The sequence below is a fragment of the Balaenoptera borealis genome, assembly GCF_965194805.1.
Source record: "Balaenoptera borealis genome assembly, chromosome: 2".
In the NCBI taxonomy this organism is placed as follows: Eukaryota; Metazoa; Chordata; class Mammalia; order Artiodactyla; family Balaenopteridae; genus Balaenoptera; species Balaenoptera borealis.
Window position 1 is genome coordinate 119002227 of NC_138867.1, and position 25802 is coordinate 119028028.

The 25802-nt window shown below is 50.9% G+C and overlaps 1 protein-coding gene and 1 long non-coding RNA gene across 3 annotated transcripts in view; one reads left to right on the forward strand and one right to left on the reverse strand.

Annotated features, from left to right (window-relative positions):
- The first annotated feature begins 141 nt into the window (after positions 1-141).
- On the forward strand, positions 142-24915 carry SLC4A9 (solute carrier family 4 member 9). The gene is given in 24 exon segments (XM_082378732.1): positions 142-11430; positions 11712-11836; positions 11839-11943; positions 12229-12276; positions 12279-12322; position 12326; positions 12762-12817; positions 12970-13127; positions 13383-13470; positions 13828-13982; positions 14348-14464; positions 14627-14792; positions 14966-15099; positions 15269-15525; positions 16788-16846; positions 17059-17490; positions 18706-18867; positions 19015-19193; positions 19909-19972; positions 22163-22240; positions 22500-22673; positions 23285-23440; positions 23790-23810; positions 23814-24915. Coding segments are annotated over 24 exon segments (3009 nt in total). The 5' UTR covers positions 142-11230; the 3' UTR covers positions 23844-24915.
- LOC309622689 overlaps positions 14627-25802 on the reverse strand; it is a 36222-nt gene continuing 25046 nt past the window's right edge. The window contains exons 2-4 of one of the 2 annotated variants that reach the window (XR_014241055.1): positions 19009-19214; positions 15631-16870; positions 14627-14762 (exon numbers count right to left, since the gene is read on the reverse strand). This is a non-coding gene — a long non-coding RNA (uncharacterized lncRNA). Of the gene's footprint in view, positions 14766-15630; positions 16871-19008; positions 19215-25802 lie in introns of both variants that reach the window. The other variant, XR_014241056.1, reaches the window with a different exon arrangement.

Below are 25802 nucleotides of genomic sequence, written 5' to 3' on the forward strand. Positions count from 1 at the left end.
GGAATAAGGCTCCTGGAGGCGCCGAGGCTCCGCCCCGCCCCCTGCCGCCCCGCCCCCACCTCCTCCCGCGCTGGGACTCTCGCCCGGCTCCAGGCGCCTGCCGCCCAGCCCCGGACCCCGTGGGCGCGGCTGGGAAAAGGGGCGGGAGAAGGGGGCGGCGCTCACATATTTCGGGACTAGGCCAGGGCAGCCGCGGCCTGACTGTGGGTAGGGCTGCTGACCGGCAGGTGGCGGGGACCAGCTCCTACCTTTCCCCAGATAAGCTTGTCACGCTGCAGCCTTGGGACTGCTGAGCTGCGCTTCGCCCTTGGACACCCCTCATTCCTTCCCCTCTTCCAGGCCTGGTCCCTCCGGTCATCCCTGCTCTAAACCAGAGATCTCCACCCATGTCATCTTCTGAGCTTCAGAAACCCTCTTCTTTGCCCACCGATAAATCAAGTAGTAAATAATAATTAATTCATTTATCATTTAAAATTAGAAACATGAATGCCAGGAGGTCTCGTGAGCCCAAGGTTACCAGAGTTGCAGTTGCAGGCACCTGGTATCAACCCAGCAAAAGCAAAGGAAGTTAGTAGTAGTCTTCCAGCCACTGGAGTGGCTTCTCCCCATCTTTGTCCCAGAGGACAATGTCTCCATTAGGATTTTTGAACTATTGAGTATAATCCCCAGGCTTCTGGGATTGGAGAGACACAGGCTGTGGAACAAGCCTCCTACTTTTCCTTGCCTTTGAACACCACCTTCTTCTCCAACATAAAAGCTGAGCCCCCTCCCACAGGACCCAGCTGGCTAGCTTAGGTTGCCACGTTCAACAGGTGCTAGGAGATTGATGTGTTTTTCTTCCAACTTATGAATTTTTACAGGGGTCTTCTGGAGTCAATGTCCTGACCCAAAGAAATGACTCTCTCAGTAGGCATTTCAGCTCCCAGGGACACGCTGGGATGGGAGTTGTATGACACAGGGCTGGGTTGGCATTCAGAGCCCTCAGATTGTGCCAGATAGAGCTGCTTGCCTGATTCAGCCCATGTGTAGGGATAAAAACAGGCCTGCTATTTATACATAGTCTATCCCACTCTCCCTCCCCATCCCCACTTCTGCAGGGGTCAGTGGGGCTTTGCCCTCTTAACTTGTCCCTAGCAACTCTCCCCAGGTTTAGGTTTCCATAATGCCCTGGAATCACTACAGATCTAAGCTGGAATCCTAACTTTGCTTCTTACTGTGTGACCTTGGACAAGATATTTAATCTCACTGAGTCTCAGTTTCCACACCTCTCAAATGGGAATAACAATAATAATAATGCCTACTTTGTAGAGAGCTGCGTGAAGATTGAACGAGGGAACACATATAGAGCAGTTAGTACAGGGCCAGACATATTGTCATAACTGTGACCTATTATTATCATTATTATTACTAATCATTCTATACTGACTGTTCCATTTCCTTAGAGACCTCTTTTCTCTCCTTTCCCCACAGGTCTGAGGCTCCATGTGTGGTTGGGCTGGTTTTTAGGAGGAAGCTCACCTGTCACCTATTTGGCCAAGTGCCACTGTGGGATTGCTCCTTTTGGTGATCAGTATTGGGCCTAGGACCTCAGTAGATTGTCACCACCCAGGCCACACCTTTATTCTCCCTCAGCAGCTGCCTGACAACCTGCTTCCCCAAAACGAAGCCACCTTGGGGTCAGGGCTCTCCCCAGGGGAGGGTGGAGGGAAACACTTCCTGACACACAGCCAAGTCACCCTCTTCCCCTCACCACTGCCAGTTTCACACCCTGCTCTCCTGTCCCAGCCTGCCTCTCCCTTCACACACTCTGACCTTCCGCCTTCTCACCCTCACATCAGTCTTAGCCCATTCATGGGGCAACTCCAGGCTTTCATCACACCTGTGAGCCTCACCCCAGCTAGGTTTGTGTGTCAGCCAGGTTTTATGGGAAAGACCTGAAAAAAGAATATAAAGGGCCTGGAATGGTTCTGGGACAGTCACTTCTCTCAGAACTTTGGGTGTCCTCTAATCAGAAAAAGGAATCACGATTCATGCTGGAGCAAAGTCATTAACTCATTTATTCCACAAACAATCACTGAACACTTTTCAGGCACTAGGGACACAGCAATAAATAAGACAGCCAAGGATATGCTTTTATGGAGCTTGCATTCTACCGTAGGGGGAGACAGGCAACACATTAAGTAAATTAAAAAGGAAACTAGATCCTATGATGACAAGTGCTAAGATGAAAGTTAAAATTCAATGATATACTATAGGATGCTGTGTCCCAGTGCTTGGGACAACACGTTAGACTTGGTGACTGATTAGCAAAGGTCTCTCTGAGCCTGTGACCTGTAAGCTGATGCTTCAATAAGTAGAAGGAGCCAGACTTGTGATGATCCATTGCCAAAGTATTCTAAGCCGTGCAAATAGGGCAAAAACTCTGAGATGGGAACAAGCTGGGAGCACTCAGGGAACAGCAAGAGGGCCAGAAAGGAGGGAGGGTTATGAGATAACATTGAAGCAAAGGCTAGTGACAGATAACAGAGAATGTTACAGGCCCAAGGTAGATGCTGGATTTTATTTCCTATCACTGTGAGCATCAAAGGAGAGACGTCAGTGGGAAAACACAGTTATGCAGGATTCTTTCATCTCTTCCCCTTGCTCTACCCAGGCCTCTCTACCCCACCTGCTCTCTGGCAGTCAAGTGCTAGGGACACACTCCTGAGGAAGCAGACAGGCCACTCTTCTTTTCCTGACTATCTGTGGACCATGGGCAGCTGAGGCTTAGAAACCTACTGGCCCTGGGCCACCAGTGAGTCACAACGGGGCAAATCTACAGCAGAAACCTTGGCATCCTGCTTCCCAGCTCTGTGCTGGGTTCCCAGGCCTCTGGAAAGACAGGCTCCTTGGGACACTGTCACTGACTCTGCTAGGCCATACAGACCTTCATTTAGGGAGAGCACTTGCAAGCCAGTGGGGAGGAGGTGCTGGTGGTGACAAGAAAGGGGAGAAGGGGACTTGGAGAGGGGACCCACCTGAGTCCCTTCCCCACTGTGGCTGAGATGTCTATGCTAACAGATTGGTTCTCCCACACCTGGCTGTGCATCAGAATTACCTGGGAATTTATTTAAAATAAAGAGGTCCTCCTAATTCAAAACTTCCTGGGGTGGGTCCCAAGCATTTACACTTTTGGCAGGTAATTCTGACATCAGCCAGTTTCTGAAGCACTGGTCTGCATAATTAGGATAACGAGTTAAGCATCTGAACAAAATCTGAACCTCTGAGGCAGAGGCAGAAGAACTTTAAGTAATGACACTTCCCATGTGCTCATGATCTTGCGTGATCCTCACAACTGCCCTAAGACTAGATACTCCTCCCTATTTTAAAGGGGTAAGGCTAAAAACAGGTAACAGCCCAAGGCCACCCAGTTAGTAAGAATCTCAGCCTCAATTAGAATTCCTCTCTTTTTCCTGGGCCTGTGCTCTAAAGCTCAACACTATTCTGAACAAATGCATGAGACGATGGCCGCCCTCTCTCTGCCTCTACCGACAATAACACCCTCAGCTTTACTGAGGCTCAGTGCTCCATCTTTCTTGGGGGGAGGTGCTAAGAATCTCTGCCTCACAGACTGGAGGGAGGCCTAGGTAAGGGCAGCAGGGCAGCTAGTGAAATGGGTACGCTCTCGGGAGCCAGACTGCCACGGGTTCAAATTCAGGTTCTGCTATTTTTCTAGCTTTCTAACTTGGGACATGTTAGTCAATTTCTCTGATCTACAGTTTGCGTATCTGTAAAATGGGGATAATAATAGTAGCAGAATATGATGCCTGGCCCATAGTAGGTGCTTACTTGGTGACAGCTGCAGTTAGGAAAAATGCTTCCTTCTTTCTTTCTTCCTTTCCCCCTTCCTTCCTTTCTTCCTTCACTTCTCCCTCCCATTCTTTGTTCCTTCCTTCCTTTCTTCCTCCCTCCCTTCCTTCCAGTGGGAATTTAGTAAGGTGCTGCTTTCACCTGGGCCAGTCATCCTCAGTTGAAGTGGTCCCTCTCTGCTGCAAGATGGCCATTCTTACCAATGAGTTGGTGGATCTGCAGGGCCACTCCAAGTTTTAGAAACCGCTACCCAAGAAAGCAGCCCTCATCGCTCAGAGAGAAGCATGTGCCCCCTGGGGGATGGGATTCAGCTGCCTTCTCCTTCCATTCTGACCAGAAAAGTGAGTCCCAAGTAGACCCAGAACTCAGCTGGCTGGGGATAATGGAGGGGCTCCTCCACTGAGGGTACTTCTATCACCAGGTGGCCATGAGCCCGGTTACCCAAACTTGGAAGCTCAGGGTAAGGGGTCATTTCTCTTACCCCAGGCTGATTTCTCTCATCCGCGTCTCTATCCCCATCAGAGCCAGTTGATCAGGCAATTTGGGGGGTGCAGCGGGATTTGAACTCAGGCCTGACCTTTGGAGTCCCCTTGCACCTCCTATGCTGACTGGGGCCCCTGGAGGAAGTGCCAGGTAATACTTCCTGTGCACCTGGGGGTGGAGAGGCTCTTATGTCTTATTGCCTGGGGTCAAGATCCATTTGAATAGGATGATAGATAGGAATGGATGAGGTGGGGTGGGGGATGTGTTAAGGGGACATCTGAAATCCCTGTCATCCCCAGAAGATGTTGAGGAAATGATATTTATGATGTGCTTGGCGAATGCCTGGATCCCAAGCCATCCTCCTCCATTTCTGGGCCCATTTCTGTGGCTTCAAGAGATTTAAATCTCCAGTCCCAGGACTTTACCCCTTCCGTCATCCCCTAGCACAGATGGCTCACTGGAGGGACAGGCAAGTGATTCTCATCCATCGCACAACCCGCCTCCTTCCTCAAGCCTCAGGTTCCTCCATATAAAATGAAGGTTTGAAACAATTGTTCTGTATTCAGGCACTGGCCAGTGATGTCCATAGTGAATTGTTAGCAGTCGTGCTGCTGTGAAAAGTCTTGCTGAGACAATTCTATGACGATCAACAGTGCCTGATCTACAGGGTGTGATAATTTTCTCTCTGTGCCTCAGCTTCTTCATCTTCAGATGGGGGGAGAATAACAATCTACTTAGGGGGTTCTTGTGACAATTGAAGGAGATAGCATCTCTGAAAGTGCTTGGCAAAAGGGAAAGCCCTATATAAATAGGTCAGTACTATTATTAACGTCTCCAGAGCTCAGCCTTGGAACGAGGTCACATCACATCCTGTACCAGGCATGTATAAGTTTGGTTCCTCTTAGAAATGTGGTCACAGAGCTGCAGTTTAACAATATCCATTTGCTCTTTTTATATTTATTTTATTTATTTATTTTTTGGCCGCGCCACGTGGCTTGCGGGATCTTAGTTCTCCGACCACGAATCGGGACGTGCTCCCTGCAGTGGAAGTGTGGAGTCCTAACCACTGGACCGCCAGGGAATTCCCATTTGCTCTTTTTTATAACTTAAGGTTGATCTAAGACAATGGTTCACAAAGGAAGAGATACTACCTCCTAGGGGATATTTTAGGAATCTGTGGGAGAGTTTTTGGTTGTCACCGATTGGGGAGCCCTCAGGCACTTGTGGGGGAAAGACATCAGGCACACACAGTTAAGAATTGCCCCAACTTCCACTGCTTTTGAGTGTCCCGCCAGATACTCATATGGGTGAAACTCTTGATTATAATTACTTGAGCCTAGACTTATCTCTAATTCACACAAAAATGCAAAAAGAGTTTTTGCACTGACTTTTCCAGGAATGAAATTAGCATGAGTTTTCATTTTGGTGTTATTTGAGTTGCCAAATGACAAACCTGTGTCAGTATTTGTAGTTGTCACACTCAAGGTAAGTCTGTGTAGGTGCAAACAATGGGCAACTTCACTGAGATTTCTAGAGTAGTCTGACCAAGCATTTGCCTATTCAAATAATATTATTTTATTTTAAATCACCCCTTTTATATTAATTAGGGTATTCACTTTCTTTAAAGAGTAACTGTGCAGTTAGGATATTATTTGTGAACTTCATTTCAGAATAGTAAAGGGACATTAATGTATTTGTTATAAAAAGGAAATATCGATTCTGAAAGGGTTGAGAACCACTAACATAAGAGATGTTCACATGGAATATGAATATCTGTATCCTTTGTAAAAGCGCTGTTCTAGATATTATTAGATATAAGGTCCCTGGCCAGTGCCTGAATGAGGTGTAATAAACTCCTCTTGTAGTTCAGTGTTAGGAAGTTTGGCTCATCTGGTATCTGGTATAGGTACTTCCTTTTATGAAATAATGCAGGTGTGAAATTCATGTGTTCCCTTTTTGCATCCACTGCCAGGAAGCTCAAAGTTAAGTTTTGGTGCTCAGTTGCAGTGATTATCCCCAGTCCAGCATTTTGAAGACAATTATTTCTTACTTCTCCAATCTGATTTCATTATGGGGCTCTTTAATCATTCTTTAAATATTTACTTGTTTCTATGTCTCTTGTTGTCTAAATCTTTTCTGGAAGTAAGGGGAGCACAAGTAATTAGTTTGAAACTCAATAATCACATACCTGCAGTTGCCTTCCCAACACTTCCTGAGTCTGGCAGTCTAGGTCAGAGGCGCCCGGAAAGCCTGAGGTAAAGCGGTTTACTGTGGGCTTGGGTGGTTTTGCTCTACAGACTCAATCTCTCTTTTTCCTCTGCCTCTTCCTTTCAAAGGCTCTCACCCCTCCACTCCAGATGGAGTGTCGGCATTGTGACAAGTGGAAGCAGGCTCCAGCTGTCAGGGTCCACTCCAAATCTTGGCTGGATCTTGGTGTCTGGGGTCAAGGTGGGGTCAGAGAAGGGCCCCCCAGCTCCAGGATGAGAGACGCCCAAAGCTCCAGCTGGAGAGACTCTCCCTCCCCAGACACTCTCCTAGCATCTTGTCTGAATCCCTCAGAAAGGAGGCTTTAAGCTTGGGCTGAGGCATGTGACTGACACCTTTCTGATCCCTGGGTCCACCGGCCCCTAGCTCTGACCTTGAGCAAGATATCTATCTGAGCCTCAGTTTCCTCATCCAGAAATGGGAACGTTAGCTACCTCAAAGGGCTACTGTGAAGACTCACTGAGATAACCTGCAAGGTGCTCAGGCAGTGCTCGGAATATAGCAAGTACTCAGAAACCAGCAGTGGCTGTTCATTCCAGTCTGCCCTGGATTGGTATGACTCATAGGCCTGTCTGCTGGCCCCAGCTGTGAGCTCCTGGAGGCAAGAGCGTGCATTCAATCTCAGCTCCTCATTCATAAGTTCAGTGACTGTGGCAAATTGCTCAACCTTTCTGAGTCTCAGTTTTCTTATGATAAAGTAAGAATAATGAAATATACCTCAAATTTGTGGTATGAGTAAAATTAACAGTGGTTATTTTGGGGTAAAAGGGCATTTGAAAATTTATTTTATGTTATTTTTACTCTTATGAGCATTTTCTGTTTTCTCTAGAACAAATGCGAATTATTTATGTATTATAAGTCATTTTTCAAAAATGTGCTTTTTTTCTGGAAAAAAAACTCTTAAATTTATTGAGCACTCACTACATTTTAGGTATTGTTCTAAGAGTTTTACATACATTATTTCATTTAATTCTCACAACAGCTCTCTGAGGAAAATAGTATCTTCACCCCCATTTTTATTTATTTATTTATTTATTTGGTTGTGCCGGGTCTTAGCTGCGGCAGGCGTGCTCCTTAGTTGAGGTATGTGAACTCTTAGTTGTGGCATGCATGTGGGATCTAGTTCCCTGACCAGGGATCGAACCCCGGTCCCCTGCATTGGGAGTGCGGAGTCTTAACTGCTGCACCACCAAGGAAGTCCCCACCCCCATTTTATAGATGGGAAAACCAAGGCTTAACGAGGCTGAGCAATTTGCTCAGCTGGTTGTAAGTGAATCTATACATGTGATAAAATTTCATAAAACTATACACCCAAACACACACAGACAAATGAGTGCATATGGAAACAAGTGAAATCTGAATAAGGCCTGCAGTCTAGTTAACAGTGTTGTGCTTATGTCATCATCCTGGTTTTGAATATTATACTATTGTTATGAAGATATTACCATTGGGGGAAGCTGGATGAAAGGTACCAGCCAGAGACCTGCTTTTTTTTACAACTTCTTCTATAGTTCTTCTTCTATGATTAGACTCACATAGTTTTTTTAAAATAAGTTAAATTAAAAGTTTTAAAAAACTGAGTTTTTTAAAAGCTTGTCATAAGGATTGCATGAGATAATGTGCCTAGCACAGTGGTTGGATGCAACTGACATTTCACTATATGATATTTTCTTTCTTCCCCACTCTGGAAGTGGCTATTTTCATAGCTTTTAATTATAACAGCCTCCCTCTATTGTGTTTACTATGTACCAGGACTATTTTACATGCATTGTTTCATTTAATAAAGCCTATGAAGTGGGCACTTTTATTATTCCCCTTCTGCTGTTAGGAAAACTCAGGTTCTGCAAAGGTAAATCTCTTCTCCACTTGCTAGAAAGTGACCAAGCCCGGATTTACACCCAGGCAGCCAGTTGGTGACACCGCTTCCTCCCCCTCAGGGCCAGTTCAGTGTACTGCTAAAGATCTACTTTGAACCTTGGAAATCATCTACTCCAACTGTCTCAGTTTCGGTGGAAGAAAACAGGCTCAGAGGGGGGAGGGGCTTTGCCCAAGGACACCCAACAAGTCTGTGTTTGAGCTAAGATGAGAACCAGGTCTTTGAATTCCTGGGCCAGGGTATTTTCCAGGGTTCATGCCCAGGGCTGCTCTCCCAGACAGCACACCTTCACTGGCCCTGTCTGGGAGACCACTGATGCCCACAGACAGACCCTCACTCACCTCCGTCACCAACCTGTGCAGCTCAGGACACTTGAGACCCAAGAGGGAGAAGGGCCCAGGGAGGGTAGAGGCATGGTGGCCCTCTATTTCAGGCAGCCTGGGGAGCCAGAGTAGTTGGGGCCACAGAGAGGGCAAGGGCAGACCCTCTGAACTTTAGCTGGAATGGGGGAGGGAAGGGAGGCTGTGCCTGTGAGGGGCTATTCATGCCAAATCCAGCGCCTGTCCCCCTCAGGCTCCCTTGAGTCACTTGCCCCTGGGGTTGGGACACATTCTTGAAGGGGTGGTCACAGGGATTCCCCGCCCTCTCAAGCCCTAGGCCAGTTTCTATTCTTCCTGGGACTGAAACCAACTTCCCCATCAGACTCAGCACCCAATTCCCAACCGGTAATATAGTGACTCGCTCCTCTAATTCCTGCCCTGGGAACTCCTTGGACTTGAGATATTTGCCCCAAGTCCAGACCTGGGGTTGGTGAGGAGGGCCAGCCTGAGTCCCATTTTTCAGAGAGGAAATGGGTCCCAGGATCTAGTGGAGAGGTTGACCCGCATTCAGATGAGCCTGATGGGTCTCTCGCCCCATCGCTGTTGCGCTCCCCCGCACCCCATCCCGCCAGGCCAGTCTGCAGTGGCTCAGGGCAAGGCGGAGGATCAAGGACCCCTTCCTGCCATCCCCACCATCTCTGCGCCCTAGTGGGTCCGCTCTGGGAAGCAAACCCAGCCGCTTGGCCCAAGGGAGCGGCCCTAGCGATCGTTTCCGCGGGGAGCAGCGCCCTCATGTGGTCTCAATGAGAAGCTCAGCTCATTTCCCAGCCCCTCCCTTGCTATGACCTCATTGAACAAGTATTTATTGAGTGCCACCAGGTGCTCTAGGGGCAGTGGTGAAGAAGATAGATAAAATACCTGCTCCGTGGATGGTACATTCCTCTGTGTGTGTGTGTGTGTGTGTGTGTGTGTGTGGAGGGGCAGGCAATAAACGATTGAAAAAATAAATAAACAAGGCAGTTACTAGTAGTGATAATTGCCAGGAAGAAAAACAGAGAAATGTGATGGAGAAACTTAGGACTCCATGAGTAGGTAATATCTAAGATGAGACGTAGGTGACAGGGATCCAGTCCTGTGAAGATCTGGGGTAAAAGCCTTCCGTGCAGAGAGAAGAGCCACTGCAAAGACCCTCAGGCAGGAACAGGCTTCACATAACAGAGGGAGGCCAGTGTGGCTGGAAAGGAGGGAGCAAGGACAGAACGGTATGAGAATCCATCAGGGAGGCAGGAGGGCTGGAGCCAGACTATAGACCAGATCTTATAGACCATGACAGAGTTCGATTATTCTTCTAAGAGTAATGAGAATGTATTGGGTGGGTTTTGAGCAGAAGAGTTGTATGGCTTGATTGCCTTTTAAAAGAACCTCTATGTTTGAGTGAAATGGAAATGTATTTAAAAAAATAAAAATAATAATAATAAAATGAGGGTCCCTATGGCTGCTGTGTGGAGAATGGAAGAGTGGAAGCAGAGAGATCACCGTAAAAGGTTAGAAAGCTATTGAAATAATTCGGGTGAGACATGATCGCAGCCTGGAACAGGGTGACCATGTTGAAGTGGGGAGATGTGGTTGAATTCCGGAACTACTGTGAAGGTAGAGCCAACAGGACTTGCTAATAGACCACGTTCTCCCTTGCTCATCTAGTGCCAGGAACTCCTCCACACACACACCCTAGCTGGCTCCTCCATCCTCACTGGGGGGCTGAGTTAGAGAGGTGGACCCCAGGCACACAGCTAAATTAGGAAGTTTCCAGGTGTTGTTGGACAAAGGAATTTAAGACTCAGGCATCTGTTCTTCATGAACTGCCTCCACTTTCCATCATTAGCCCATTTAGTGGGCAGGGCCTCTGCCTGCTATCTCCCTTCTCCATTAGCCTGCTTGACTTCTATAGACGCAGTTATTTATTAGGTCTCTGTTTGTCCAAATGGGTGCCCTCAGGGTGTGTTGGTGACACTCAAAACAGTCCACGGTATTTGGTGTTTGTATTTGGTACAGAGTAGTGGGTAGTATAATCTGGGGGTCAGTCCTAAGACCCAAGCCAGCGATGTATTCTTGTTAATTTACACAAAATGCAGTGGGGTCAGACTGGATCCCACAGGAAATGCTCACCACCCTTTTGCCCCAGGTTGGGCATTTCTGGAGAGCCTGGGAAACGTCAAGCTAGCCTCACACTCTCAGGCTAGCAGGGAATGGGGAAAACAAGCAGGGGAGGAGGTGACTGGTTGGCTCTGGAGTCAGTAGGCCTTGCTGTTTGTGTTGTGCTACATGCGGGGTGCATTATAACTGCAGCCCCTGGGCCCCTGGGGCTCAGAACCTAGGCCCCTGGCCTCAGAACCTAGGACCACACCAGTCCCTGAGAGTCTGTGCAAGCCTCACCGAGATGAAGCTGCCAGGCCAGGAGGAGTTTGAAGTCTCCAGTGCTTGTGAAAATGTACCCACAGGAGAGCTAGACAGTGGCCCTGGCGGCCCCTTAGACACAGACAGCAGGGAACAGGGGGTACCCAAGGACCCTCTGCCTTTCATTCAGCTGAATGAGCTGCTGGGCTGGCCCCAGGCCCTGGAGTGGAGAGAGACAGGCAGGTGAGTGGGACCCAGGCCAGTTTTATGGGGCCCTTCCCCTTCCCCCACTGGGGCCTCCTCCATGACTGCCAGCTCTTCCCGTGTGTGGGGTGGTATTCTCACTCCCAATCAGGAGTTCCTTCCTGTGTTCCCCACTTCAGACCCTCACCCTCTATGGTGCTCAGCCTTCTCTGCAGTCTGGTTTTGAGTTCCCCAAGACCCAAGGTGAGGGCTGACTGCCCGGGAGGGGCATACTCTGTACCACTGGGCCCGCACCTTCCCCACCGTCTCACTTTCCCTAGCTCTCCTGTGTCCCCACTCCTGAACCTGGGAGGGAGGCCCTCAGGAACACTGTCCGCCCCTCTTCACCACAGGTGGGTGCTGTTTGAGGAGAAGTTGGAAGTGGGTGCAGGCAGGTGGAGCGCCCCCCCGTGCCCACCGTGGCACTGCCTAGCCTCCAGAAGCTCCACAGCCTGATGGCCAAGGGCCTCGTCCTGCTGGACTGTCCAGCTCAGAGCCTCCTGGAGCTCGCGGGTATGCTGGGACCCTTTGCTGGGAGGGCCTGGACATCCAGGCCATTTCTCTAAGATTTCCCCCACAAAGTTTTGGAATTTTCCAGAGCCCACCCCGCCCCACCCTGGGGGATTACCCATCCCTGTCACAGGGGAGAGATAGAAATGCAGAGTGAAGAGAAAGTTCACTGGCCCCTGCGTTCCCTAGACTCTCAGAAGGGAAAGGGACCTGAGCAGAGGGCAAAGGGGAGAGTTCAGGGGCAGGGAGCTCACAGGAAAGGGTGGGAGCCCCACCTATGTTCTCCAGAGCAGGTGACCAGAGTGGGGTCACTGAGCCCAGAGCTGAGAGGGCAGCTGAGAGACCCCCGCATCTCATCCAGACCACAGGCACCAGCCCCTGCTGAGGTGAGAGGCCCCTCCCTGGGCCCAAGACCAAAAACCCTGGGGTGGGAGGGTCCCAGATCTCCCCTGCACCTTCCTGGACCAAGAGTGGCCTAGCCTCAGCTTGGACCTCAACCCAGGACTCATGAGTGAGAAGAAGCAGGGGTAGTAGTGAGGGGAGAAGAATGGAGGGGCTAGAATCACAACAGCCAGAGCTCTGTGAAGGGATGTTCTTGGTAGGCACTGTGCCAGAGGTCTACGCACAGTATCTTATTTAATCTTCACAACCACCCTGGGAGGTAATACCACAATTATCCCCATTTTAGTGATGAGAAAACTGAGGAGCAGAGGGGGAAGTTGTGCTCCAGTTTTCACAACTTGGCAAAGCTGGTCAGGGAGCCCTGGTGGATCCACCCCAAAAGCCTGTGCTCTTAATCATCGCATAATCCTGTTTTGTAGGATCTGCTCGTCCAAGAGAGGCTTCTCACGAGGAGGAAGCCCCCCTGAAGGAACAGGTTTGTGGCACTTCCTTGGGCAGGGCTGGGAGAGGAGTTAGGGATTAACAGAGGTCCACCCTCCACTGGACTCCTCCTCAGGCAAGATCCTGCCAACATCCCCTTCCCTGAATAACCTTTCATTCTCTGTGTCTCCTTGAACCCCAACCCAGCATCAGAACCCTCTGAGACAGAAGCTCCCACCAGGGGCTGAAGCAGGGGCTGTGCTGGCAGGAGAGCTGGGCTTCCTGGAACAGCCAGTGGGGGTCTTTGTGCGACTGCGGGATCCAGTGGTGCTGGGGCCCCTTACTGAGGTGCCTCTCCCCAGCAGGTGAGGCTGCTGAGTGGGGGTCGGGTATCCTGGAGCCCAGAGAAGGCCTTTACCAGCGAGGGGATTAGGAGGTCTTTGGGTCTAGTTCTCTGGGGGTGGGGATGGGGACTGGTACTCAGGGAGGGGTGGCGGTCAGTGCTGCAAAGAAGGTGTGCACAGGAGCGTGTATATGGGGTTGGTAGTGAGGTCAGAGGCCAGGGCTGCCCTGTGAGATAGCAGCCTCTGTCTCTCTCTGGGACCTGGTTCCTTCCTCAGGTTTTTCGGCCTTCTCCTTGGCCCTCCCACACAGGGAAGGGGCTACCATGAGATGGGCCGGGCAGTGGCCATCCTCCTCAGTGACCCGGTGAGCTGGGCAGGCACGTGTGTGTATGTGTGTGTGCGTATACGTGTGTGCACGCTTGTGTCAGTGAGTATATGGACTCTCCACGTGCGATCAGTACAGCAGTGAAGCAGAGTGTGGCTTCATGTCTGGGAGCATGAGGACTGAAGTTCCCTTGGCTACCACCGCACCTCCACCCCTTACCTAGCACAGGGCTGGCACACAGTAGGCACCCACAGATACTCACTGAACGCATGCATGCGTGAATAAATGCTTGAATGACTCATCTGCCTATGTGACTTGTGTCTAGTTTTGAAACTGTGAAAATGCATGTAAGGGTGCAGATCTGTATTTAGTGCCCCTCTGTGCCCCTATCCCAAGCAATTCCAGTGGTCAGTTCAGTGGGCCACCAACTTTCATGACCTTCTGGCAGCTCTGGATGCTTTCCTAGAGGAGGTGACAGTGCTCCCTCTAGGTCGATGGGACCCAACAGCTCAGATTCCCCCACCTAAATGTCTGTCCTCTGAGCACAAAAGGTATCTGGGGGTCATCATGCCCTAGAGATCCTTCCCCAAAGGCCTTGGGTCCAGTTCCACTGTTGAGGAGGGGCAGTGGGGTAGGGGAGGGGACAGGAAAGGGGCAGACCTGAGTTCTGCTGGACCACTCTGTCGCTGTGAGACCTTGAACCTTCCCCTGCCGGAGCCTGGCTTTCACTCCTGTTAGAAGGTCAGAATGTGACCTGGACCTTGTTGAAGCGAGGCCCAGGTCTCCGCGGTCAGAGCCGCGCTCCCAGCCAGCAGAGACACGAGCCGCCGCCAGGGGGCAGGGTGCCGCGAACTCCGGCGCCGAGTCGCGATCTGGCCGGGGATCCTCAGCCAACTCGGGTTCCCCTTGTCCTCAGGCTCCCCTCGCAACTGTGGGAGCCCAAGGGCCCCTCTGCCCGGCGAAGGACCCCGGCTGAGGACAGGCACGGCCGCGGGCCGCACGCGGCCAGCCCGGAGTTGCGGCGGACTGGCAGGTGAGGCGAGCTGGGGTGGGAGCGAGGGTAGCTGTCCTGGGTGGGGGGAGGAGTCACACAGGCCCCGAGGTGGGCGCTCACTGTGGGGGGCGGGGGAGACTCACCTGGCCCCAGGGACGTGGGATGCGGGAACCTGGATCACTGATGACCCACGGGCGGGAGGCTCCTTGTCCAGGACGTGCGCCGGAAGGCCTCGTGGTACCCCAGCGACTTCTTGGACGCCCTGCGCCCCCAGTGCTTCTCGGCCGTGCTCTGCATTTACCTGGCCACCGTCACTAACGCCATCACTTTCGGAGGTCTGCTGGGAGAAGCCACCGACAGTGCTCAAGTGGGGGGCGGGGGTGGGCGTGTGGGGAGTAGGCGTAGCTTTGGTATTCCACCAACCATGCCCTTCCCCCTCCTCTGGGTCTATGGCTGGGCTGAGGAGGCTCCTCGGAAGCTTGGTTCCTGGGCTGAGGAATCCAGGGTCCTGTGCTGACAGGGCCCACTGTTGGCTTCTAGGGGGTGCTGGAAAGCTTCCTGGGCACGGCAGTGGCTGGAGCTGCCTTCTTCCTGATGGCTGGCCAGCCCCTCACCATCCTCAGCAGCACCGGGCCAGTGCTAGTCTTTGAACACCTGCTCTTCTCCTTCAGCAGGTAAGAGAACTCCCCCACCTCACCTGACCTCACCTGACTAGCACACCCTCAGCCTGGTCTCAGCTGGGTCAATAGGGGAGGGCGGAAACTGGTTCCAGGGGCACCTGACCCGGATTAGGTTGGGAGCAGAATGGGCACTTCCAAGCCCTGCCTGTCTCTCATCCCCCAGAGATCACAGCCTGGACTACCTCCCCTTCTGCCTGTGGGTGGGCATCTGGGTGGCCCCCTTCTGCCTGGTGCTGGTGGCCACAGAGGCCAGTGTGCTGGTGCGCTACTTTACCCGCTTCACCGAGGAAGGCTTCTGTGCTCTTATCAGCCTCATCTTCATTTATGATGCCGTGGGCAAAATGCTGACATTGACCCGTGCCTATCCCATCCAGAGACCTGGCTCTCCCGCCTATGGCTGCCAGTACTCAGACCCAGGAGGTGGGCGAAGGAAATAGGGAGCTTGGCAAAATAAGGGAGGATGCAGGAAGGGTTGTCCCCGTACTGTCCCCCTTAGTTAAGTTCAGCAAAATGCTGAGTACTTACCCAGTAACCAGCAGCACTCTTCCCTATTGTGGTTCTGAGTCAGATGAAAAATAAGTCAACAGAGCAGGCCCAATATCTTTATTTCTGCCAGTGCTGAGAGAAGAACATGGTTGTATCTATGGGTATATGGGCTTCCTAATGATGAAACCAAAATTGGATCGACTTACCCACCCAGTCGTGGCTGCACCGGAGAGGGACTGTCTCACCCTAGAGGAGCAGAGCTAAATGCACGCAGGGTGCAGGCAGCTTACTCCCTAGAGAGGGAGAGGAAGGGGCAGGGCCAGGCATGCCCAGCTTCTTCTCCCAAACTCACCAATCAAATAAATCACTGCTCTTCTCCTGGGCTGAGTTACTGACTGGGTGGAGAGGAGCTTGGAGTATTACACTTGCACATTTCCCTCCACGTGGACCAGGACTGAGGAAGAGGTGTCCTCTCAAGAGTTCCAGGCTCTGCACTAGGCATGAACAAGACTAATTCTGGCCCTGGTGGAAACACACAGATTTGTGTGCTCATCCATTTGTTGGGCGTCTGCTTTGGCCAGTCCTGTGCCGGGCACAGGGTTACAGATAGGTAGGGAATTTGAAGGGACAAGGGCATGAGGCAATGTCCTGAGGACAGACTTGGTAGTGATCGGAGTCAGCAGACAGATGAGTCAGAACTAAGAACTCTCTGGTTCAGCTGGACCTGTGAAATTAGGCTCCTGATTTGGGCTGGAGAAGGTTCCCAGGGGAGGAAAAATCACCTGAATTCTTTTTTTATTTTTTTTAATAAATGTATTTATTTTATTTATTTTTTATTTATTTATTTTTGGCTGCGTTGGGTCTTCATTGCTGTGCGCGGGCTTTCTCTAGGTGTGGTGAGCGGGGTCTACTCTTTGTTGCGGTGCGCGGGCTTCTCATTGCCGTGGCTTCTCTTGTTGTGGAGCATGGGCTCTAGGCACGCGGGCATCAGTAGTTGTGGCTCACGGGCTCAGTATTTGTGGCTCGCGGGCTGTAGAGCGCAGTTTCAGTAGTTGTGGCACACGGGCTTAGTTGCTCCGCAGCATGTGGGATCTTCCCGGACCAGGGATCAAACCCGGGTCCCCTGCACTGGCAGGCAGATTCTTAACCATTGTGCCACCAGGGAAGTCCCCACCTGAATTCTTCTCTCCTTCCAGGAAATGAGTCTCAGTGGACAAGCACAAAGCCAAAAGACAGAGATGGCATCTTCAGCGTGGTGAGGGCCTGTTCCTGGGAGGGCCTGGGAAAGAAAGGGTGGAGACCAAAGAAGTCAGTAGTACCAGGCTCTTCCCACCCCTCATAGGTCACTGAGGCCCAGCCATTTGCTATGGTTGCAGATCTCCTATCTTGTGTACTCAGTCTCAGTGGACATCAGTGGACATTTATTTCACTGCCCATAACCCCATCCTGGACCACCTCTCCACACAAGACCTAGGCCTAGTCAATGCATCCTTGCTGCCCCCACCTGAGTGTACCCGGCAGGGAGGCCATCCTCGTGGGCCTGGCTGTCATACAGTCCCAGACATTGCCTTCTTCTCCATTCTCCTCTTCGTTACTTCCTTCCTCTTTGCCATGGCCCTCAAGCACGTAAAGACCAGCTGCTTCTTCCCTTCCATGGTGAGTGTCACCTCTCTTTCTGTGGGAGAGAACTGGCTCTTGGCCTTGGGCCCTGTCTGCAAATGGGAAAGGGGGCAGAAGGAAGGGGATGGTGGCCTGAACCTGACTGAGTGTCTGCTGGGTGGCCAGGTGTGCAAGATGCTGGGTGACTTCTTCTCAGTCCTGGCCATCCTGCTGGGCTGTGGCCTCGATGCCTTCCTGGGCCTAGCCACGCTGAAGCTCACGGTGCCCAGAGAGTTCAAGGTGAGAGCTGGGAGTGGAGGGCAGAGGGCAAAGCAGGGCCAACAGAAAGGACCCTAGAGGAGGAAGATGAATAGATCCCATACTTCTCTAGTCTTCTGTTTTCTCACTCATAAAATAGAAATAGTATAATAATGGTCTCACAGAGTTGTTGTGAGGACACATCGTGTGCCAGATACATAGCAAGCACAGAGTAGGTAGCTACTATTATAGGTAAGGGGTTAAAAGAATGGGTTCTGGTCAGCCAGCCCTAGGTCTGAGTTCCACTTCTGTCACTTCCTAGCTGTGTGACTTAGGGAAGTTAACCCGCATTCTGAGCCTCAATTTCTTCATCTATAAAATGGAAATAATAAATTACCATAGTTTCTACCTCACAGGTTGTTTTGAGGTTCACAGAAGATCATAGTGCAAAGCACTATCACATTTCTGGGACTGGCACATACCAAGACCTCAATAAATGCTAGCTATTGTTGTTATATGTTCTCCCTACTCTTGGCATGGCCCTACCCACTACACTACTCCCCAAACTCTTCTGGGCACCCATGATTGCCTGCTCTGATCCAGTAAAGCTGGAGCTCCCTGCCCAGGGCATGACAGTGCACAGGACAAGGCTCAGCACTGACTTAGCACCTAAACTTTGCCTGTGCATTTGGAGACCTCCCCTCCAGCTTCCCTCAGGGCAGGAGAGCACGGGGGCTCCAACTGAGGCAGCCTCAGGGGCTCAGAACCCAAGGCAGCAACTGGAGCCCTGCCCCCCACAGACGCTTGTAATCAGAGCAGACGCAGACACACCCAGCCCTGCCCCTGCCCCAGATCAAGGCAGGTCTGAACCTGAGTTGCCCAGCGCTGGATGGGGGTGCGGGGTGCCTAGGGAGAAGCTCTCTGTACATCAGGAAGTGTGGGCGGGCCTAATCCACCACCTCCTCCTCTTGCAGGGAGGGAAGGACCCCGAGAACCAAAGTCCAGAGCCCCCAGCTCCAGCCCAACCCCCAGGCTGGTCCCCCTCCTTCTGCCCTCTGCCATCCTTGCACTGGGATGCTTTGAACCAGCTGTGCACATACAGACTGCTCCCACCTAGCATTCAGTGTCTTAGAGCATGCGGGGGGGGGGTGGGGGGGATGAGGGGGGGCGTTGTGGAAGAGTGCCAAGGCTGGAGTGTGCAGGTGAGGTGCTCTTGAGATACCCTCTCCAACCTGTCCACGGACTGCCCTTCCCTAGCCCACACTCCCTGGACGTGGCTGGCTGGTGTCACCTTTTGGAGCCAACCCCTGGTGGCTGAGTGTGGCAGCCGCCCTGCCTGCCCTGCTATTGTCTATCCTCATCTTCATGGACCAGCAGATCGCAGGGGTCATCCCCAACTGCACCGAATATAGACTGCGGGTAAGGCCTGCTGGGTAAGACCCTAGGTCCCTAGCCCAAGGGACAGGAGCTCCAGGGTGGGGTCCAGGCTCCCCCTCTCCCACCCCAGAGGACAGAGGGCTCAGATCTGGGCTAGCTTCATCCTCATTGCCCCACCGCTACCTGCAGAAGGGAGCTGGCTTCCAGCTGGACCTCCTCTGTGTGGCCGTGCTGATGCGGCTCACATCAGCTCTTGGGCTGCCCTGGTGTGTCTCATCCACTGTCATCTCCCTGGCCCACATGGACAGTCTTCGGAGAGCGAGCAGAGCCTGTGCCCCAGGGGAGGCTCCCAGCTTCCTGGGCATCAGGTGAGGCCAGTATTCAGGAGGCTGGAATGAGACGTGGGCAGCAAGGTGGGGTATTGGGTACAGGGCAGAGTTATTTGGGCAGCTTAAATTGTAAGCTGGCGACTCCAGAGGGCTCTCTCACTGCCCCATGAGCACTGCTGTGGGGCGAATGGGTGGGTTCTGGGCTCTGAGGTGGGTGAGTCAGGTCTTCCCCTCTCCTCCTTCAGCCATGAGACTGGGAGGGGCCTCCAGAGGAGCATCATGGATATGAGTGTGGAGGCAGCTGGGGCTGAGCAAGGATGAGGTGGTACCTAATCATCCCCACTCAGTGTAGAAGCACCTCATTGATATTACAAAGTAACCATCACAAAAACAATTTTGTTGGAAACACAGTCTAACTGTCGAAAGTATGTGAAATCAACTTTGCAAATTATGAAGCAGAAGTTTTTATGGTAGTGTAAAATGCTAATTTTCCATCAAAATAAAAGATAAAAACAAAGAGCAGCTCTGAGCTTGAGCTGCTGAAGAGGACTGGGACCCCCGTATTGAAGTGACCTGTCCCTTCCTCTCTGCCAATTTTTCACACCAAGCTAAGGTCCCCTCCCTGCCAGGTAACTCTCAGGGGATCCCTCTGCTTCCCTCCTGCCAGGGTCTGTTGTGATGTTTGGCCAGTGTGCCCAGCCTGGGCACCCCAGGGGCTCTCCCAGACCCTAGCTAACTCCTCCTTTCCCCACAGAGAGCAGAGGCCGACGGGCCTGGCGGTGTTCATCCTCACAGGAATCTCCATCTTCCTGGCACCTGTACTCAAGTTACCTTAGTCAGACAAGCCAGCATCAGGGGCAGGGCAGTAATAATAATAAATGTAGGAAGAACTGACATTGGCTGAACATTTACCGCATGCTGGGCACTGTGTTAAGTTTTCTCCATACATAGTCTCATTTAATCCTCACATTACCACTGAGAGGCATATGCACTTTAAAAATGAGGAACCTGAAGATTAAAGAGGTTAAGGAGCTTACAAGAGACCACCAAGAGGGCTTCCCTGGTGGCGCAGTGGTTGAGAATCTGCCTGCCAATGCAGGGGACACGGGGGTGAGCCCTGGTCTGGGAAGATTCCGCATGCCGCGGAGCAGCTGGGCCCGTGAGCCACAACTACTGAGCCTGCGTGTCTGGAGCCTGTGCTCCGCAACATGAGAGGTCGCGATAGTGAGAGGCCCGCGCACTGCGATGAAGAGTGGCCCCCGCTTGCCACAACTAGAGAAAGCCCTCGCACAGAAACGAAGACCCAACACAACAATAAAATAAATAAAAAGTTTAAAAAAAAAGAGACCACCAAGAGACCTAGTTTCTCAGACCTATCTGAGAACCCAAACTCTGACCCAGTAGGCTTTCTACCCAGTGGAGCAGGGTGCAGACATGCCACCATCCCCAGGGCCCAAGTACTACCCTTGCTCCAGACTCTCAATGAGCCTTAGACTAAGAGTGTGATCATCACAACCCAGAAAAACTTTGAGGCAAAACCCCTTCACTTCTCCCTCACCAGATGTTTATAAACACCTACTGTGTGCAAGGCTCTGCGAGGCACCTGGGAGAAAGGGGTGGGGAGGGGAGTAATATTGAAGAAGAATATGGAACCAAGCCCCTGTCAGCAACACATACACATGAATAAAAATTAAGCAACAAGTAACAGCAGAAAGGTTCAACAAGCCAAGACAGCAAAGCAGTCAAGGAGGATGTGGAGAATGGTACACAAATTCACAGGCAGGACGACAAGAGGTTAGCGGAGGGAAAGGTCATGGAGGCTGGGTGAGAGTAGAGTAGTTGAAAGAGTCAGATGGACCGGATCAGCCGCTGACTAACTAGGTGACTCTCATTCAGCAGATTTTTACCGAGCATAAGCCATGTGCCAAGCACTCTTGCAGGGACTGGGGATATAGCGGTGATCAAAACAGATCATCCACATCTTGCATTCTGGTGAGAGGAGACACATAAAAACAATTAAAACAATAAACTAGGATAATTTCAGATAGTGATAACTTCTACGAAAAATAAAAGAGGGCAAGGTGATTAAGAGCACCAGGGGTCTACTTTATTTATTTATTTATAAATTTATTTATTTATTTTTGGCTGCATTGGGTCTTCATTGCTGCGTGCAGGTTTTCTCTAGTTGCAGCAAGCAGAGGCTACTCTTCATTGTGGTATGCGGGCTTCTCATTGCAGTGGCTTCACTTGTTGTGGAGCACGGGCTCTAGGCACGCGGGCTTCAGTAGTTGTGGCACATGGGCTCCGTAGTTGTGGCTCACGGGCTCTAGAGCGCAGGCTCAGTAGTTGTGGTGCACAGGCTTAGTTGCTCTGTGGCATGTGGGATCTTCCCGGACCAGGGCTCGAACCCATGTCCCCTTCATTGGCAGGCGGATTCTTAACCACTCAACCACCAGGGAAGTCCTCAGGGGTCTACTTTAGATTGGCTGGTCAAGGAAGGCCTTTCTGGGGTGTTATGACATGAGTAGTGAGAAGCATGAGTAGTGAGAGGGATGTTAGGGAAGAGCATTTTAGGTGGAGGGAATAGGGAATTCTCTGGCAGCCCAGGTTTAATCCCTGGTCGGGCGGAAAAAAAGAGAAACATAAGTGGAGGGAATAGCAAAGCAAAAGGCCTTGCAAGGGGTAGAAGTAAACTTGGACATAGTGAGGAAAGGAAAGGGGGCCAGTATAGCAGGAACAGAGAGAGCAGAGAGGAATGTGAGAGAGAAGAGTGGTAAGAGAGGTAATGGGCAAGTTACTTAGCCTCTCTGAAATCCAATTTCTCCATCTGTAAAATGGAGAAAATTATAGAATTTACTGCATCTGATTGACGTGAAGATTCAATGAAATCAGGCAATACAAAGTGGGTATGCTTACATGCTGGAGGCTGGAGGCTGGGGGTGGAGCCTGGGGGGGTGGGTATCTGGGCAGCTGGCAGAGGTGAACTACTTTGCCAGCTCTCCACTTCTCTCTACCAGTTCATCCCAATGCCTCTGCTCTATGGCATCTTCCTATACATGGGGGTGACAGCAATTAGCAGCATCCAGGTGAGTCCATTAAAATCACCAAGTAACCCCACTCTTCTCCTTTTCTTTCCCGCTGGTACTTCCTGCCTGCATTTGCCAATTCCCCTCCTCTCCTCTTTTCCTGCTTCTCCTGGCCACAGGGACTCTGCTGCCACGCTGTGGTTGGGGAGGGGACCAAGGGAGCCTTCTGACCGTTCCCAACGCTGGGCTTGGATAGCTAACAGTGACACCCTCCAGGCTACCTGAGCACCCTGCTTTCCTCCTCCTCTTGTTCCCCCAGTTCACGAAGAGGGTGCAGCTATTATTGATGCCAGCAAAGCACCAGCCGGACCTTCTGCTCTTGTGGCATGTGCCTCTGAGGAGGGTCCACTTCTTCACAGCCATCCAGCTTGCCTGCCTGGGTCTGCTTTGGATAGTCAAGTCTACCCCTGCAGCCATCATCTTCCCCCTCATGGTGACTCGGGGCAGAGTTGGGTGGTGTCCTGATGGCCCCCAGGAGACTCAGCCTGGGAGGGTGGCCAAGGCCTGAACGAGAGGGAGAATCTACCCTCTGTCACTTGCCTTGGCTCTGCCTGGTTGGGAATCCTAGGACAAAGAAAGATGGCCAAGGGATGACTACAGATGGGCTAGACCTGGGATACCTGGTTCAATTCCTTTCCCAATCTCTTTGGGCTGATCAGCCACAGGTAGGGATATAAAGCCCAGAAGAAAAGTGAAGACCTGGGAGAGGCAAGGCTGGCACTTTTGTTACTCAGTAAGCTGATAATGTAAGTGGCTTCTGGCTTTGTTCTTACTGAGGAAGTTAAGAGCCATGGGCTTTGCACTGGAACCAGTCTGGTTACTACATCCCAGCTCTGTGACCTCTGAGAAGTTACTAAACTCTCAGGGCCTCAGTTTCTTTCTCTGTACAGTGGGAATAATTATGTCTACCTCATATGAATGTGTTAGCATTCAGTGAAACTACACACAATGCCTTGCACATAGGAAGTGCTCAATAAATGTTACTGTTGTTAATGTTCCTGCTGCTATTGCTGGCAGCCCTTGGCTTTGTTTCTATCCCTGCAGTTGCTAGACCTGGTGGGGGTCCGAAAGGCATTGGAGTGGGTCTTCTCACCACAGGAACTCCTCTGGCTGGATGAGCCGATGCCAGAGAAGGAGAGAAGCATCACTGAGAAGGGGCTGGAGCCAGAGTACTCGTTCAGTGGAAGTGACAATGAAGATGTGAGCTCCAGGATGGGCCCTCTCAGGAGAACAGGGCAGGGGTTGGGGAGAGAGGTCTTCTCCAGGAGTTGCCCCTAAAGTGTAATATCTCTGTTAAGTCTGAAGATCTGATCAACACAATCATTCCTCTTTGTTCTGTATTAACATAGGCACACTGAAGGAGCGAGGGAAATTTTTTCTTCATATGAGCCCAGGGTGGGTGGAAAGGCCTGTGGACAAAGTCCTGATCTTTGTCTTTGTCTTAATGTGGGTTTATATCCTTTCACTCTCTGGGTTCCTTTCTCTCTGCTGTCTGTCTCAGTCTTTTGTCTTTCTGTTCCCAACTCATCTTCGGATCTCCGTTCCATAGTCAGAGCTGATGTATCAGCCATAGGCTCCGGAAATCAACATCTCTGTGAATTAGGTGGTATGGAGTTGGGGCTCCAGGAAACTGAGCGTGAGGTAAGGGTGTGAGGAAAATGCTCCAGGTGTTGAGGATGGGGAGGTGCGGGCTCAGACCTTGGAAAGCTCCAGTGTGCTGAACAGCCCTGTTTTCTCTACATGCTCCAGTCCCTCCTGAACCCCCTAGTGGGGGAGGGGGTAGCAGAGTCTCTCCAGAGGAAAGAAGGAAACAAGCGAGGGTTCCTGGGCTTGGCTCCCTGTGGCACTGAAGTCTGGCCAGTAGAGGGAGCTCAAGCTCACACCAAACTGGAAGGGATGGGGGGTGGGGGAGGGAAGGGCACAATGATAAAAGAATGGGAAGGAGCAGGGAGGAGAGGAAGGGAGCATAAAGCCTCCAGCAGTTTTCCTTGCCTTGGAGGCTCCTCCCATAGGCTGCTTAGAACCACACTCCAGACAAGTGGAAGGATTCTTTGTCACTTGCCCTCTCTGCCTTTCCTTCATTTTATTCATCCATTTATCAAAACATTTTCTGAGTACTTTTGGAGTATCCAGGTACTAGAGATACACAGTGGTAAGACAGTCATGGTCCCGGACCTCAGGAAGTTAAAATTCCAGTGGGAAAGACAACTGTTAGAGTGGGATAGTGCTGGCTAAGGGAGGGAGAGGCTGTGGCAGCAGAGAGGCCTCCGATCTCTTCTTGGAGGGTGGTGAAGCTACAGTGGTGGGAGTTGGGTAGGGCTTCCAAGAGGAAGTGGTCCATAATTTGAAATCTGAAGAATGAACAGAAGCTAGCCAGGATAAGATGGAGGGAAAACATTCTAGACAAAGGGTACAGTACATGCAAAAGCCTGGAATTTTTCCCCCTTGATAAAATGAACTCTCTGGGGCTCCGCCTCGCCATGGCTCTCCAGGCCGAAGAGCCCGAGTCCCCACCAGTTGCAATGGAAAATTCTGGGGGCTGGAGGGAGACAGGGCAAATCACGGGATGGCACAGAACAAGATCTCCTGAGCTCTCCTTATCCCCTATCACTGCTTGGCTCTGTTCTTTGCCTTGTTGTGTAGTCCTTGCTCTGACCCCACTATGTCTTCTCTCTGTTCACAGGTATTTACTCAGGAAGTCAGGACATTGTTGGCCTTTGGCTAACTGCCAGATGCTCAGTCGGCTGGGAACCTGGAACGTTGGGGCAGGACGGGAAGGCAGCTGGCCAAGACCTCTTTCACCCTCCTGAGCCGGGAGTGGAGAATGGCAGGGGACAAGCAGGTTTGCTTTGTGGTTGGGAAAGTCTGGTAAGCCAGAGGGACTGACCAGACCCCACTCACTCTTTACCCCATTGAAGGAACCTAAGTCTAGAAGCCCTTCCCATTTTGAAACATCTGTCCTCACAAATTCTCTTTTGTACAGTCAGGGGGTTGTCAGGGAACTCTTTTCAGTTTGCAAAAGGGAAAAAAAGTCCCTCTTTCCAGAAAAGTATTTCTCTATTTTAAACAGTTTTTTTACACATATAAAAATAAACTTTAGTTTTTTGACCACAAAGGTGAATGAGATTATTGCAAAATATTGGAACACTCCAGAAATGTATAATTTTGAAATGGAAATCATCCCAGAGATAACCAGTGTTTCATTTTAGTGTATATTGTTCAGATTTATTGAGTTCTATAACATGCTTGATACTTAATATATGTTGGATGTTTTCCCCATGTTGGTACTACATACATATCCAACATTCCTCTTGCATAGAATAAATAACTTTATAAATTGAAAAAGATATCATATATACAAAAGAGTATATAAAATGTCTTCTGCAAGTGCAAGAATTTCTCCAGAGTATATGCCTAGGAATGAAATTAAAGAGTAACAATAAAAAGAACACCTGTGTATCCAACACTCAGGTTAAGAGATATCCTAGTGCCTCAGAAATCCTTCTGTATGTTCCTCTCATACTGCACCCCTAACTCCCCATAAACACATCTGAATTTTATG